Here is a 17,722-nt window from a genome sequence, read left to right on the forward strand (position 1 = left end):
TCGAGTCTGTACTCACCCATAGTGACCTTATGAACAGCAAAACGAAACACTGCCCGATCCTGGGTCAACCTCCCTATTGTTGCCATGCTTGAGTCCATCGATGCTGCCACTTGGCCAGTCCATCTCATTGGGGGTCTTCCTCTTTTTCTCTGACCCTCCACCTTACCAAGCATGATATCCTTCTCTAGTGACTGGTCCCTCCTGACAATATGTCCAAAGTATGAGAGACGAAGTTTGGCCATCTTGGCCTCTAAGGAGCACTCTGGCTGCACTTCTTCCAAAACGGATCTATTGGTTCTTTTGGCAGCCCATGGCACTTTCAATATTCTCCTCCAACACCATAACTCAAAAGTATCAATTCTTCTACAGTCTTCCTTATTCACTGTCCAGCTTTCGCATGTGTATGAGGTTATTGAAAACACCATGTCTCACGTCAGGCGCATCCTTAGTCCTCAAGCTGACATCTTTGCTCTTCAACACTTTAAAAAGGTCTTGTGCAGCAGATTTGCTTAGTGCAATAGGTGGTTTGATCTCTTGACTGCTGCTTCTGTGAGTGTTGATAGTTGACCCAAGAAGAATGAAGTCCTTGACAACTTCAATATTTTCTCCATTGATAAGAATGTGGTTTACTGGATGTTATTATGAGAGGAGAGTATTCCCCAAAATTATTCTTTCACAAATATTACTGTATGAAAGAATATTTGGAAAACAAGATTAGCTGTGCCCATTATATGTCAGTTGTCTCTGCTTTGTGCTCTCTGTTTGGGTTTCTGTCTTCTGGATCCAGACAGACATAAATGAAATGTACACTTATCTTTGGAGAGTTCATAGTATAGAAGGAAAAATAAGATGAGGTATAGTAGAATGAGGAAGTGATTAATGCCATAAAGAAATGTACATTTCATTTGTAAAAGTAAAAATGAAACACTTTTGGAGTTCACAGCTGGGGAAATCAGAGAGGGGCTTTCTGGAAGAGGTAACACTGAGCTGCACATTGGAGGAAGGTTAAGATTTAAAGGTGAAAGGAATGCCAGACCAAGTGGGAAGAAGAGTAGAACTTAAGCCCGGGTGTGGGAAGGCAAGAAGAATGTATAGGAAAACAATGACTATTCCAGTGAAAATTAGGAAATCATGACTGTGAAGTGTATAAACAAAAGAAAAGCCAAGGCATAGAGGGCTTGAATATAAGAGTGACCTTGAATATAAGAGATGGAAAATGGCTCAAGGAGTTTTGGAGTCTAATGAGAAGACCCAGCTAGTTGGAATAGAAGGGACACACATATGCTCTGAGACCTTCCATCTTCAAGTCAACAGTGATTCTTCTTTGAATGAATGAATGGATAAACGAGTGACTGAAAAAAGACTACCTTAAATACGTTAACACTATCCACAGCTTTAATAACAATCCCCCAGGTGCTGAAGGGCAACAAGATGAACCTGGTCAATCAACACAGGACTCATTATAAAAGCTACTTTCACACCTACTTTGTTGCCCAGAGCATTGGCTTACACCAATATTGTCTAACCGAGTTATTTCAGTTAAACGGAATTGCTTTAATACAGCTAAAACATCTGCTGTATTTAAAAATAATCTTCCTGCTGCTGCAACATATGGCATCATCAGAAATTTATTCCAGAGTCCCAGAGCTCTTGAGACACCTCGAAATACCATCATTACCATAAGGAGGTTTAGGCAATTCTCAAAGCTGACAATAAAAAAAAAAATTAAAAACCCAACCGAACAATTAATTCATTTTAATATTTAAAATAAATGCATGCCATTCTTATCATCTGGGAGGAGAAGTGGGATTACAGAAACCATAATAATTAGAATCTAACTCCCCAGTGAGAGATGTTCCAAGATGTGGCATCCAGATGGAAAATTCCCCTACAGGTCTGTGTCAGATGTGTGCTCAACTTGTTCCAGAATATCTTGAATTGGATAAAAGTGACCACTCCAAGTTTTTAATGGGAGTTTTAATGGGCAAAGGTCTATTTACTTTTACGCCAGAGAACTAACTGTTGCAATCTGATCCTCATGTAAGTAGAAGGAAGCCAGGAGCTAAAGTTTAAATTCAATATAACTCCGTTAAATAAACATTAATCAGAAGGGCTGATATCCCAGGCACAGTGCTAGATAAATACCAGGGAATCAAAGATGAATTAGATAGAGAGGTTGCTTTTAGTGGTGCTGGAGAGAGATGCAAGCTAGTAAATGTCACAAAATATGACAGGTGCTATAACAGGAGTCCTGGTGTGGTGCTGCAGAATAAGCACTGGACTGCTAGCCCACCAGCTGCTGCTTGGGAAAACCTATACAGGGTAGCTATGAGTCAGAAGTGACGGATGACACTTAATAGCAATAATAGAGTTAACTTTCGAGGCAAGCTAGGAGCACAAAGGAAGAACTGCAACTCCACCCAGAGAGCTGAGAACAATCCTCATGGAAAAGGGGATGGTGGAGGTGAATTTCCTAGGAGTAGATACACAATCTGACGGGGTAGGTTTTCCATATTGATAAAACCCCACATAGCTTAACTATAGAAAGTTTAAGGAGCTGAAGCTCATTTGGTGCAGTGTGAGGGGTCAGGTGGTGGGGAGGCCCCAGAGAGGATAGGAACTAGATCTTGGAGGAGCCGCTGGGTTATGCATGAACATTTGATGTTAGTCATGAAGGGCCACTTAAAGCTTTCTGTAGAGAATGAGATTATTGTCAGTATGGTCACAACAGCCTCTGCAGTATGCTTTGAGCACTTACTCTGCCATGGATTCTTAACTGTGTATCTTCAATCCTCAGCCTACCCGCCTGGAGGAAAGTATGGTTAGCATGCTCTTCTTGCATGCAGCAAATCAAAGTCTCTTGGAGGTAACAGTTTGCCTAAGATCCCCCAGGTAGGAAGTACAGGAGTGGGAGTTCAACTAGAATCTTTCAGACACTAAAGGTTTTGCTTTTCATCACGACCTTTATTTACTGGTTCTAAACCAGATCAAGCTTTTGGGAGGAAGACCAGATTGGAGAAAAAGAAGCTGGAGGTCAAAACACTAGAAAGGCATCTAAATGCTTAGTATATTCTGTACCGTTGGAATTGGGAATGAAATTGTTTGATTGTTTAAAGTCTTTGTCTCCCAGAAAGAACAGACCAGTATGTGCTCTACCTTCCTCTTGAAGCTCGTCATCTAAATAAATTTCAACAGCAGTTTCTCCCAGACACTATGTCAGCTACTATGAGAGAGAAATGAGATGTTAAGGTAGGCACTATCTTCAACTTTAAGCTGACTTGGAAGGCACATTGAGCACAGGCTTTTTAACATTTTGTAGCCTTGGTAGGGTAGTAGTTACGAATTGGGCTGCTAGCCTCAGGGTCAGCAGTTCAAAACTACCAGCTGTTACATGGGAGAAAAATGAGACTTTCTGCTCTCATAAAGATTTACAGCCTCGGAAACCCTGTACAGGGTCACTGAGTCGAAACCGACTCCATGGCACATAACCACCACCACCAATCTTTCATTGGAGTCCCAGTGTGGCACTGTGGGTTAGTGTGCTGGACTGCAGTGTTGGTTTGAACCTCAAGGCTAGCTGTTCAAGCTACCAGTTGCTCCTTGGAAACCCTATATAGGGTCACTATGGGTCAGAACAGACTTGATGGCGCTTAACAACAACAGCAAGTCTTTCATTATGAAGACAAACGTGGCATCAGGATTGGAAGAAGACTCATTAGCAACCTATGATATGCAGATGACACAACCTTGCTTCCTGAAAGGGAAGAGGACTTGAAACACTGACTGAGGAAGATCAAAGACTACAACCTTCAGTATGGATTGCACCTTAATATATATATATATCCTCACAACTGGGCTAAAAAGCAACATCATAATAAATGAAGACAAGTTTGAAGTTGTCAAGGATTTCAATTTACTTGGCTTCTCAATCAACTTCTAGGGAAGCAACAGTCAAGAAATCAAATGACAACATAATTGCAAACACACAAACAGCAGAAGACAGACTAGATAACTGGAACCTTCTAAAACGAAACACTTAGGTGTATCAAAAGATTTCACCCAAAGAGTGAAAAGAGAACCCACAGACTGGGAAAAAATTTTTGGAAATGATATATCAGACAAGTGACTAACTTAAAAAAAATTATAGAAAACTTCAACACCTCAACAAGGAAAAGACAAATAATACAATTTAAAAATGAGCTGAAGATATGAACAGACACTTCACCAAAGAAAACATTCAGGTGGCCAACAAACATAGGAAGAAATGCTTAAGATCATTAGACATTGTTCTTGTTATTGTTGTATGCTGTCCATTCAATTCTGACTCATAGCGAACTGTATAGGGTTTCTGAGGAGTGGCGGGTAGGTTTGAACTGCCAACCTTGCCCAATGCTTATCCTACAGTGCCCCACCAAGATTCCAATTAATCATTGTTGCTGTTGTTAAATGCCTTTGAATCAGTTCTGACTCATTGAGACCCTGTATAGTGTTTCCAAGGAGCAGCTGTTGGGCTTGAACCACCAACCCTGCGGCTCAAACAGACCTTACAATCCAACTCATTAATCCGCAGTGCCATCAGAGAGATGCAAACTAAAGCAACAATGAAGTATCATTTCACCCCAGCATTAACAGCAAAGTTAAAAACAAATAAACAAACAAACAAAACCCAGAAAACAATGAATACTAACAAGGATGAAGAGACTGGGACCCTTGTCCACTGCTGGTGGGACTGTAAAATGGTGGAACCACTGAAGAAAATGGCATGGTGCTCCCTCAAAAAGTTGGAAATAGAAATATCATATGACTCAGCAATCCCTCTTCTTGGTACACACCCTCAAGAAATAAGAACCATGGCACAAGTAGATATATGAACACCCATGTTCATCACAGCACAATTCACAATTATCGAAAAGGTAGAAACAGCCTAACTGCACATCAGTAGAATGGATAAACAAACTTTGGCACATATATCCAATGGAATACTACCCAACGTTGAAGAATAATGATGTCTCTGTGAACGCCTCATTAACATGGATGAACCTGGAAAATACTGTGTCAGGTGAAATTAATCAATCATAAAGAGACAACTATTATATGAGACCACTATTATAAATAGTTAAGAAAAGGCTTTCATACTAAAAGAAGCTTTCTTTGATGGTTATCAATGGTGGGAAGGAAGAGGGAATAATTAATTGGCTAGAGGGTATTAACTTGGGTGACGGGGAAGGCAATATTCATCAAGGGAGAGGTTGGCAGAAGAATGATGAAGGTAGGGGAAGACCTGGGGAAGAATGCAAGAATGAAAGGGAACAGAGGTAAATATAGTTATATACACATTTCTGCATTTACAGTGGCGTTGTGGGTTAATGCACCAGACTGCAAAGCCGTTTGAACTGCAAGGCTGGCAGTTCAAGCTCACCAGCTGCTCCTTGGAAACACTGTATAGGGTCGCTATGGGTTGGAATCAACTCAACAGCATTTAACAACAACAACAACAACAACAGGTAGATAACACAGGCTCAAGAGGTGTGGAAAGGAGAGTGGGAGTACACCTGCTAATATAGAAAGGTTTGACAGAGGATATTTGTACCTGGGTCTCTTTACCTTTAAGGAGCCCTGGTAGAGTAGTGGATTATGAACTGGGCTGCTAACCAGAAGGTCAGTAGTTCAAATCTACCAGTTGCTCCTTGGGAGAAAGAGGAGGTTTTCTGCTCCCACGAAGATGTGCAGCCTTGGATACCCTATCCAGGGTTGCTATAAGTCAGAAATGACTTGGTGGCACACAACCACTGCCGACCTCCACCACCTCTTATCTTTTCTGCAAACAGGGATGTGGTGGAGCACACAGGGAGTAAAATTATGAAAACTTCTTAGGCATTAACAAACACCTTGAATGAGCAATCTGCTGGGCCTTTCCAGGCTCAAGACAAAGTCTCAGGGAACACCATGGTCAATTGGAATAGCATAGTTCACAAAGGCAATATTCTACTTCCTATTTGGAGAGTAAGATCTTAAAAGTTCATGAGCAACCATCTAAGGTGCGACTATTGGTCTCTCCTGTGTAGAGGATAGAAGAAGGATGGAAACTGAAGACACTTGGAAATGATTAGTCCGTTGAACTAATGGAACAGGTGAACATCAATCTCCAGGACCCTGAGACCAGAAAAACTATATAGTGCCCAGCCTCCATTACTAACTTCTCTGAAAGGGATCACATTAGAAGATCCTGATTAGAGTGGGAGAAAATATGGAAGGAAACTCAAAACCATAAAAAAGATCAGGTTTATTGGCCAGAAAGTGACTGGAGGAACCCAGAGACCATGGCTCACCCTTCAGGTCTGGAATTGAACTAGTCCTTGTGACTCAAATTTCACAGATATTTGAAGTAAAGCAGTAGCTGGATATAGAGGAGGGACAACAACACTGTTTACAAAAGTGGGCTTATATAGTATTTGTTCTTTCGTGATTGACTAATTTCTCTCAGTATAATGTCCTCCAGGTTCACCCATGTTATGAGGTATTCACAGATTCATCGCTATTTTTTAATATTGTGTTGTATTCCATTGTGTATGTGTGCCAAAGTTCGTTTATCCATTCTATTGATGGGCATTTAGGCTGTCTCCATTTTTTTGCTATTGTTGAGAGTGCTGTGACAAACATGGGTGTATACAGAAATATTTGTGTCATAGTTACTTCTTGAGAATATATGCCAAGTATAGGGATTACTGGGCTGTACGATATTTCTATTTCCAATATTTTGAGGAGACACCACACCATTTTCTACAGTGGTTCCACCATTTTACAGTCCCACCAGCAGTGAAGGAAGGTCCCAGTCTCTCAACACTCTTGTCAGCATTTGTTGTTTCCTGGTTTGCTTTTCAGCTTTGCCATTAATGCTGGGGTGGAAAGATATCTCATTGTTGTTTTAATTTGCATCTCTCTAATACAGAGTCACTGTACCAAAAGGAAATGGTTAATGGTCAACCATTTCAAGAGGCAGCATATGATCAAGAGCCAACGATACTGGAGGAGGAAGTCAAGGTACATTGAAGGAATTGGCAAAGAACAAGGCACCAGGAATTGATGGAATAAAAATTAAAATCTTTCAAGAAAGTGAGGCGGCACAAGAGGCACTCACTCATCTCTGCCAAGAAATTTGGAAGACAACTATTTGGCCGACTGATTGGAAGAGATCCATATTTGTGCCCATTCCAAAGAGAGGGGACCCAATGGAATGCGGAAATCATCAGATAATCTCTTAGATATCCCATGCGAGTAACATTTTCTAAAGGTAATACACAAATAGCTACAATCATACATTGACAGAGAGATTCCAAAGGTTCAAGCTGGATTCAGAATTGCTGATGTCTGATGGATCTTGGCTGAAAGCAGAGAATATCAGAAAGATGTTTACCTGTGCTTTATTGACTACACAAAAGCTTTCAATTTTGTGGATCATGACAAGCTATGGACAACATTGTGAAGTATGAGTATTCCTGAACACTTAATTGTGCTCATGAGGAATCTGTACATGGACCAAGAGGCAGTTGTTCGAACAGAACATGGGAATACTGAATGGTTTAAAATTTAAAAAGGTGTGTGACAAGGTTGTATTCTTTCACCGTACTTATTCAACCTCTATGCGGAGCAAATAATCCGAGAATCTGGGTTATATGAAGAAAAACGTGGCATCAATATTGGAAGAAGACTCATTAAGAACCTGCGATATGCAGAGGATACAACCTTGCCTGCTGAAAGTGAAGAGGACTTAAAATATTTACTGATGAAGATCAAAGAGCATAGCTTTCGGTATGGATTACATCTCAATATAAAGAAAACAAAAATCCTCACCAATGGACCAGTAAACAACATTCTTATCAACGGCGAAAAGATTGAAGTTTTCAAGGACTTCATTCTTCTTGGATCAACTATCAACACTCATGGAAGCAGCAGTCAAGAAATCAAACAACGTATCACATTAGACAAATCTGCTGCACAAGACCTTTTTCAAGTGTTGAAGAGCAAAGATGTCAGCTTGAGGACTAAGGTGCACCTGACCCAAGCCATGGTATTTTCAATAACCTCATATGCATGCGAAAGCTGGACAGTAAATAAGGAAGACCATAGAAGAATTGATGCTTTTGAGTTATGGTGTTGGAGGAGAATATTGAAAGTGCCATGGGCTGCCAAAAGAACCAGTAGATCCGTTTTGGAAGAAGTACAGCCAGAGTGCTCATTGGAGGTCACGATGGCCAAACGTTGTCTCTCATACGTCGGACATATTGTCAGGAGCGACCAGTTACTGGAGAAGGATATCATGTTTGGTAAGGTGGAGAGTCAGAGAAAAAGAGGAAAACCCCCAATGAGATGGATTGGCCAAGCGGCAGCATTGATGGACTCAAGCATAGCAACAGTAGTGAGGTTTGCCCAGGATTGGGCAGTGTTTCATTCTTCTGTGCATAAGGTCGCTGTGGGTCGGTACCGACTCGATGGCACCTAACAACAACAAATGCAAAGTCAATTTGAACCACGAGGTCGATAGTTGAAGCTCAACAGCTGCTCCTCAGAAACCCTCTACAGGATCTCTATGGGTCAGAACAGACTTGACAGAATTTAACAATAACAACAACAAATGATAAAGATACAAATTTTGCCCATTTCTATGGAATATGGCCTCTGTGAGTCTGCATTTGTAATTGCAACAAATATGCCATTCATAAGACTCCTTTGGGATAATTGTCGGAACCGACTCATAGCGACCCCATGCACAGCAGAACGAAACAATGTCCGATCCTGGGCCAACCTCACTACCGCTGCCACACCCGAGTCCATCAATGATGCCACCTACCCAGCATGACATCCTTCTCCAGCGATTGTTTCCTCCGGACAATATGTCCAAAGTAGGAGAGACGAAGTTTAGCCATCCTGGCCTCCAGGGAGCACTCTGGCTGCACTTCCTCCAAAACAGATTTATTTGGGATAATTACTCAAGGAAAAATGATCCACCGTTACTTAGGCTCTAGAAGTATCTCCTTCACATAGTGTAGAATTTCTAACAGTGATGCCACTATAATTAGCTCTGATAAGAGGTACATGGGAATGACTTTAATGACACATGATATTTTAAAAGATATGGAACTTGATTATCAGTTCCAATTGCTCTACACCTGAAGAAAACCACCATCTTGATTTCTCTTCATGTAAATTACCTTAAATTGGGATTTAATTCAAGAAAATACATTATAAAGTGTCCTCAAATGAGAACTCCTGGGCCTGAGCGATGCTGGCTGACTCACATAAGACCATATGCACAAAGCACCTCAAAACCATTGCACACAATATTTTTAATCATTCAGGAGACTCTGTAGAAACAGGAGAAACCCAAGACTAGGGCCCTCAACCACCTTTCAGGTCTGGAAAGGAACTCACCCTCGTGGCCCAAGTTTCTGCCAAGCAATAGATAGGTATTTAGCGGGAGGCAGTGCTAGTAAGGTATGCTCACCATGGAATGGTGAATTGTTCAGAATTAAAAGTGTAACATTACTTAAGGACGAAGTTAAAGAGGGATGGGAAGGAGGGTAGAATGGAACTAGAATCCACAGGGAGGAAGTGGGATAGCTGTTGTTACATGGAGGGGATTGCAATCATTGAGATGAAACAAAGCGTATGATTTGCTGAATGTGAATCTGATAATCTTTTCTGTAAACCTTCATTCAATTCACAATAAAAACTTAAGAAAACAAAACAAAAGAGTCTGTAGAAATGGTATTATTCTCCTCATACTACAGATGGAAAAGCTAATAAGACTCAAGAGAGATAAAACCACTTGCTCAAAGTCACAAAGTTGGTAAGTAACTAAGCAAAGATGTCAAATTGAGGTTAGTCTCATTGGAGAGCTTTCTCTTTTGTCTTTCTCTTCTCTGTTGGACTGCACTGCCCACCAACCACAGGGAAGTTCTCTGGGACACTGGAAACCTGGAGCAAAGATCAAATGTCAATGGAATGTAACTTTAGCTCTGACTGACATAGAGTCAGTTATGGCAGATACCCTCCCCGGGGGAAATGAGGTGGTCAATATAACCACAATAATTTATCATAAATGTGAACATAGGACAAGTCTAAACATTTACATTATATTCTACTTCATCACCAGAACAAAGACTCCTCCATCCAAGAATAAGAGTCTTCCCTTACATTTCATCGGTGAAAACAATACGACTGACTTTTAGGTTTGTACTGCTGTATGCATAGTAACTCACTTGAGAAAGCTACTGCCCCTCTTGTCGACGAGGAATCTAGGACTCAGAAGTCAAATGACTTTGGTGGCCCAATTAAAAAAGTAAGAGACATGTGGCAGGAACTTTTAGTGGATTTTTTATTGCATTGTAGCTATCATTCATTCTCACCCGTATGTAATTATTATTTTCTTCCTCCCTTCCACCAATTAAAAAAAATCTAGTAGATTTCTACTAGATTGCAGTGAATCCAAGAACTCAAATGGAGACATGGGAAAGGAGAAAAGGATTATGGGCATGAAAAAGCAATAATTCCGGTGTTTCCAATGTTTTGCAAACATAAACAAGAGGCTGAGCATCCCAGACAACTCAGCCACAGCACAGCTCCGGTTTAGATGGAGCCTCAAGACCAGCTGAGTAGCTCCATTATTAATGTGGCAGCATTCTCTGAATTGGCACTGAGCCCATGGGAATAGTGATGTGCCCGTCTAGCTACTGCTCTGTTTTGCAGAGGAACATAATATGTCCTGGAGATACTCATGTTTAGTGTACAAGGTATTTTCTGTCTTAAAGCTACTTTCCTAAATCATACCATAAAGCTATCCAAGGAACATACAGCAAAATGATTAAAAGGCCCCATAAGAGCTCTAGATGTGCATTCTGAATCCTGTGAAGTCTGTGTAGGATCTGGGAATCTGGTAGTTTATTCTGTGCCCCTGTCTAAAACATATGATAGTGGAGGTTGAGTCTGGTCAAGTTGCACCCTACTTGTCCTCTTCATGCATGATCACACAGATCCCTATTTACTAAGGATCTGATCCAATGAAACTGAATAGCTATACACACACACACACATGAATATGGAGTCCTGGTGTGGTTCTGTAGGAAAAGCACTGGACCGAAAGGTTAGTTTGAACTGAAAAGCAGTTCAAGCTCACCAGCTGCTTCTCAGAAACCCTATATAGGATCACTATGAGTCGGGTCCAACTCACAGCGACCCTGTACAAGGTTTCTGAGGAGTGACTGTTGAGCTTGAGCCACCGACCTTGTGATTCAAACTGATTTTGCAGTCTAGTGTATTAGCTTACAGTTCCTTACACACACACACACATTGCTGTTGTTGTTAAGTTCTGTTGAGTTGGTTCTGACTCATAGCGACTCTATTTAAGGTTTTTGAGGAGTGGCTGATGGGTTTGAACCACTGACCTTGTGGATAACTACTGATCATAAGATTTGAATCGCATGGTCAGTAGTTCAAACCCATCAGTCACTCCTTGGAAATGCTATACAGGGTTGCTGTAAGTTGGAACTGACTTGATATCAGTTAACAACAACAATAGTAAATATATATGTAAATGTATATTGTACCACATAAAGCTTAATAAAACAAGTATGTCCCACCTGGAGCAAAGGAGAATGAAGAAAACGAAATATTTAAGGAAGCACCTATGACTAACAGCCCCCATGAACCAGAGGCTCCTCTGACCTGAGACCAGATGAACTAGATGGTGCCCAGCTATTGCTACCACCCATGCTGACTAGGACCACCATAGAAGTCCTGGTTAAAATGGGTAAAAAGGTAGAGCACGATTCTCTAAGACTAAAACAACCAGGCTTACTGGAACCCCTCACACTATTGTCCAGAGACCACCTTCTAACCTGAAAATCAAGATACTCCTGAAGACCACCTCATCACCAAATAACAGACAGGCCTATAAAACCACCAACAACAACTGTGAAGAATATGCTTCTTACAACAATCCACTTGTTGTTGTTGTTAAGTGCCGTCGAGTCGGTTCTGACCCATAGCGACCCTGTACAGGGTTTCCGAGGGTGTAAATCCTTACGGGAGTAGAAAGCCTCATCTTTCTCCCGCGGAGCGGCTGGTAGTTTCGAACCGCTGACCTTAAGGTTCGCAGCCCGATTCGTAACCACTACGCTACCAGAGCTCCTACAACAATCCACTAGAAGAGACCAAATGTGCAACATTTTCCCAACACTAAAGAGGAGAAGACAGGATGGGACAGCGAAACCAGATGAATGGAAAACTGGAAACCCGGGAAGGAAATGGGAAGAGGGCTGACCCATTGCTGAACTCATAACCAATGAGACAGAGCAATGTGTGGATGCGTCATTAACTGGAAAACTAACTTGTTAATCACCTAAAACACAATAAAATGTTGAAAAATAAATACACAAAGCAAATATATAGCAACTTTAAAAACAACAGCTCTAGTATAGCAGCACTAAAGAATCCACTGAGCACAAAATCCCAAGATTATAAATTCTCAATAGGCTATACGCTGATTCTAAAGCCATTAAAAAAAAAAAAAATGATTCCTGATATTTCTCTTTGAAAACTGCTTTCGGGGCACTGGTATATATACATTTTCAATATGTGAATAGCTTTATTAAGATCAAGGAGTCCTGGTGTGGCGCTGTGGGTTAATGAGCTAGACTGCAAAGCTGTTTAAACAGCAAGGTCGGCGGTTCAAGCTCACCAATAAAACATTGAATAAAATGGAAACCCTATACAGGGTAGCTATGGCTTGGAATCGACTCGATGGCACTTCACAATTAGGATCAAAACTTTATTCTTTGGCAGATAATTTGATTTTCAGGAAATATTATTTGAACTGAAAGTTATGTTTGAAATCACTGGATCAGAATGCCCAAAAATCTGCTTATCTCAACTCTCCAAACTAGAACTCATCATCCCCATCCCACCCATCCTGTCTCTCCCACCATACCCCCTATGCTGAGAATGGTGTTGTTTCATAGAACTGATGGTGTACAATCACCTCTTCTAAATGGCAAGGTGAGTCCTCGGAAATAGACATGTACAAGATTCTTCCATGAGGTGGCTACAATTTGAATCTCAATGAAATAAAAATATTTTAATTTGAAATAATAATTTGCTACCTCAAAGAAGTAAGGCCATAGACAGGAATGCCAGTGGTTTTTAGGACTCCTGGCTTTGTTCACAAACAAGCCTGTTAATCAAAGGTGGGAGGAAACCACTTTGTGACTAGATTGGCTTCATTTATTGTGGGGAGCAGGTAATTGCAGGTGGAGAATAAGATTAGTGCCATGCTGACCTGAAAGTGTAACATAATTCTTTTAAATTCTGAATCCCATGACGCAGATTTTGAAAAAATACCTGCAAGCCAAGGTGTGTTTTGAGAGGAAAAGGGTTTCATGTAACTCAGAGAAAGGCCCCCGCAACCTTTCCACTCAGTACCTGTCTCTGGTTCTCCGTTTCTAGGCGCAGCCTGGCCTCCACACACCTCCGTGTCTCCAGGAAGGCCTGGCGCTGGGCCCGGTCAGACAGGTAACTGATGAAGATTCCAGCTGTGTTCATGCACATGAAAAGCACTACCTGGGCCATCACCTACAACAGAAGTACAGATACAGCCTGTCAGGTGGTAAAAACAAGAGCTGTTTGGGAGATGGAGAGAAAGAAATGAAAATTTCAATGGTAAGTTTTAATTAAGAATCCAAATGTCTAGTGGTGTTTTAATAGAACTATTAAATTTACTAGAGCTCTGGTAGCATAGTGGTTACGAATCGGGCTGCTAATCTCAAGGTTAGCAGTTCGAAATTAACAGCTGTTCCATGGGAGAAAGATGAGGCTTTCTGTTCCCGTAAAGATTTGCAACCTCAGAAACCCTGTGCAGGCTCACTATGAGTTGGAACGGACTCCATGGTATTTAACAACAACAACAACAACAACAACATACCTTTCATTCAGGTCTTAGATCAATAGCACCCCCTCAGACAGGCTTCCTTTGACCACTCTATCGAATTTAAGGTTTCTCTCCTCCCTAGGTTCAGACTTGATACTGAATGGGACACCTGAAGTAAGAAAGATGGGGTATGGTCAGCTTCATGAGTGTTCCTTACTCTCCCTATTCTCCCCCAGGAGAAATGCTAAGAGGAGTTCTTCTAGCTAAAGAAATACAATAGCAGATGGAAACTTGGATTTACAGAGCAGCATTAATGCTGAATAAATATTTGCTTAAATATAAAAAAAGATTATATGATTCCTCTTATTTTCTTTAAGACACGTGTGACACTTCAAATAACAAAATGATAACAGCATCCTCCAGGTTTTTAAATGTGATTGAACGTATGAGAACTAGAGCAAAAAGACCCCATGGAAGCACTAGTCAAAAAAATCAAAAGACCACAATTGTGAATGTGGTAGAGACTACAGCAGGCAAAATGCTGAAACTTCTTAGATATTATCCAACATAGGCAATGAATTGCTTGGCCTGAAGGTTCAGGACAATAGTCTCAGGGGACACCATGGTCAGTTAGCATAACATAGTCCACAAAGAATATATTCTACATTTGATTTTGGTGTGTAGCATCTGGGATCTTAAAAGTTCATGAGCAATCACTCCAAGCAGAGTGACAAGAATTGAAGAGGCTTGGAATCAGTCCAAATGGGCCAATGGACCAGGTGCACATCAATCTCCATGACTCTGAGACCAGAAGAACTAGACGTTGCCGGTTACCACTACCAACTGCTCTGAAAGGGATCATATTAGAGCATACCGGATTTGGGGGGGGGGGGGAATGTGATACAAAACTCAAAATTATCAAAACAAACAAACAAACAAACAAACAAGCAAACAAGACTGAGTTTATTATTCTGAAAGAGACTGGAGAAACCTGAGACTATGGCCCTTGACCACCCTTCAGATCTGGAAATGAACTCACCCTTGTTGCCTAATTTTTGGCCAAGCAGTAGGTAGGTATATAGGGGAGAGATTACTAGTAAGGTGTGCTCACCATGGAATGGATAATCATTTAAAACTAAAAGGGCAGCAATTACCTTAAGACAAAGTTGAGAAGGGATGGGAAGGAAGCTGGAATGGAAATCAGAACTATAGGGAGGATGTGGCACAACTGTTGTTACATGGAGGGGATTGCAATCATTGAGATGAAACAAAGTGTGTGATTTGTTGAATGTAAAACTGATGATTTTGTCTTTAAACCTTCATGCAATTCACCATTTAAAAAAAAGAGAAAGAGAGAGAGAGAAAGAAAGAGAGACAGAAAGAAAGAAAGAAAGAAAGAAAGAAAGAAAGAAAGAAAGAAAGAAAGAAAGAAAGAAAAGAAAAGAAAGAAATCAAAGGATAGATTGCCTTGGGCAAACCTGCTTCAAAAGATATTGTTAAATTGTTAAAAAGTAACGGAGTTGCCTTGAGAACTAAGGTGCACCTGACTCAAGCCATGGCATTTCCATTCGCCTCATGTGCACACAAAAGCTGTACCAGGAATTAGGAAGGTCAAAGAATTTTTAATTAATGCATTTGAATTAAGATGATAGTGAAGAATATTGAATATGCCATGGACTATAAGAAGAACAAATTTGTCTTGGTAGAAGTACAGCCAAATTCCTTAGAAGTGAGAATGGTAAGACTTAGTCTCACATGTTTTGGACATGTTATCAGAAAATACAAGTCCCTGGAGAAGGACAGCAGATTTAGCAAAGTAGAGGGTCAATAAAAAAGAGGAAGATCCTCAACAAGATGGACTGACTCAGTGGCTGCAACACTGGGCTCAAATCCAGCAATGAGGGTGTCGTAGAACTGGGCGGTGTTTCATTCTGTTATACATGGGATCTATATGAGTTGCAAAGACTCATGGCATTAACAACAACGGCACAAAAAAAAGGAAGGTGTGATGAATTAAACGGAACTATGTAAGGTGTTATTTTTTTCCCTTTCTCTCCGCTTCAAGTGTCTATTGTATTATGGTATGCCAGGGAAACCAAGATTCAAAAGACAGCCAAACATCTTAAGATTGTTCCCCAACCCCCCCTTTTGCCCATTCCAACCATGTCTCAATTCCTGTATCCCAGAGTCTTGTTGTTCCAAGGTTGTGCATACATCATTATTTACCTCTGTCCCACTTAACCCATGCAAACCTGCTTAATTGTTTTCCCATCCACCTTGTTCTTCCATTCCCCTACCCCTTCATTTGTATTGCCCTTGTTTGGTCCTTTTCCCTATTAGTAAACAGTTCAGGTTCTGACTATGTAAGTTTTTAAAGAGCTCTGGTAGCATAGTGGTTATGAGTCAGGCTGCTAACCGCAATGGAAGCAGTTCGAATTACCAGCTGTTCCGTGAAAGAAAAATGAGGCTTTCTGCTCCTCTAAAGATGTATAGCCTCAGAAACCCTATGCAGGGTCAGTATGAGTTCATAATTCTTAAGTTATTCCTCCTCACCCACCCCATGGCCCACTCCCACCACCACCATTTAAGTTTTTTTTACATTTAAATGAAGTGGTAAATTATTAATTCCAAGTAGACTGAGAACAATTAAGGATGTATACTGTAATCTTGAAAGCAACCATTTAAAAATGCACCTTAAAACGAAACCAAATCTCCACTGAGTAGTATCTAATCTGTCTGGGCGGCTAATGTGAAAGGAGATAGGTCCCTTGTGGTACAATGGTGAATAATTGTTATCAGGACTGACTGTGAGGGTTGGAAATGTAAAGGTGGACGTTTTGTAGCAAAAGGAGGGGAGTGGTTGACTTTGCAGTCTAGGAGCTGAGGTCCCTGGAACCATCAAGGGAGAACAGTGGAGAGTGGGACCCTACCCAGAGAAGCACTGACACCAGAGATGGAGGCAGAGATGATGACATGGAGAGATGGAGCAGCTGAGGACTCTAGACCCAGAGAGGGAGAGGGGCTGTGTGCTGATGACTGGGGGCAGGCTTGCACGGTATACCCCTTAGTTGGTTGATGATGCATGGAGGGGATTGTAACCATGGCAATGAAACAATATACGATAGGATGAATGTAAAGCTAATGTTCTCCCATGTAAACTATCACATAATTCACAATAAAATATTTTTAAAACAAGAAAGAAACCAATAGAATAACATGATTCCAAGCAGAGGTTTATATATAAGTGCTCATAGGAATCCTAAGAGCTCATTCAGAATAGCCAAACAGTGGACTCAATCCAAATATCAATCATGGATTGGCCCAGGATCGAACATTGTTTCGTTCTGCTGTGCATGGAGTCGCTATGAGTCGGTTCCGACTCGATGGCACCTGACAACAACAACTGACAATATCCTAACAAACTGAGATTAGGAGTAAACTTTGGTAATCATTATGAAGGTAGAGTACTTATAGAAAACAAAACAAAACAAATGACATTAAAAAAACAAACAAACCCAAAATCTAAACACCTAAAGTAAACATTGTCCCTAATGGTATAATGTTGGACATATTAGCTTCAAGATCAGAGTGCCAGTTATCACCAAAATATTATCAAACACCATTCTTATTTGTAAAATGGAAAATTGGTCAACAATTGGGAAAAAAAAAAAACCCCAAAAAAACATATTGGTAGTCACTCATCTCACACCATGAGCAAAGTAAATGACAATGGTATAAAAATATATATGTAGTCAATGAGACTATTGAAAGGGGAGAAGAAAATAAAGGGAACATCGCTCT

The 17,722-nt window shown here is 40.8% G+C and overlaps 1 protein-coding gene across 1 annotated transcript in view; it reads right to left on the bottom strand.

The window, feature by feature from the left end:
• Positions 1–17,722, bottom strand: part of ADCY8 (adenylate cyclase 8 (brain)) — a 285,844-nt gene that overhangs the window by 225,752 nt on the left and 42,370 nt on the right. The window contains exon 2 of the mRNA XM_006830840.1: positions 13,477–13,626. Within this exon, the coding sequence (XP_006830903.1) occupies positions 13,477–13,626 (150 nt within the window). The remainder of the gene's footprint in view (positions 1–13,476; positions 13,627–17,722) is intronic.

Source organism: Chrysochloris asiatica, unplaced genomic scaffold (genome assembly GCF_000296735.1).
Source record: "Chrysochloris asiatica unplaced genomic scaffold, ChrAsi1.0 scaffold00001, whole genome shotgun sequence".
NCBI classification, from domain to species: domain Eukaryota; kingdom Metazoa; phylum Chordata; class Mammalia; order Afrosoricida; family Chrysochloridae; genus Chrysochloris; species Chrysochloris asiatica.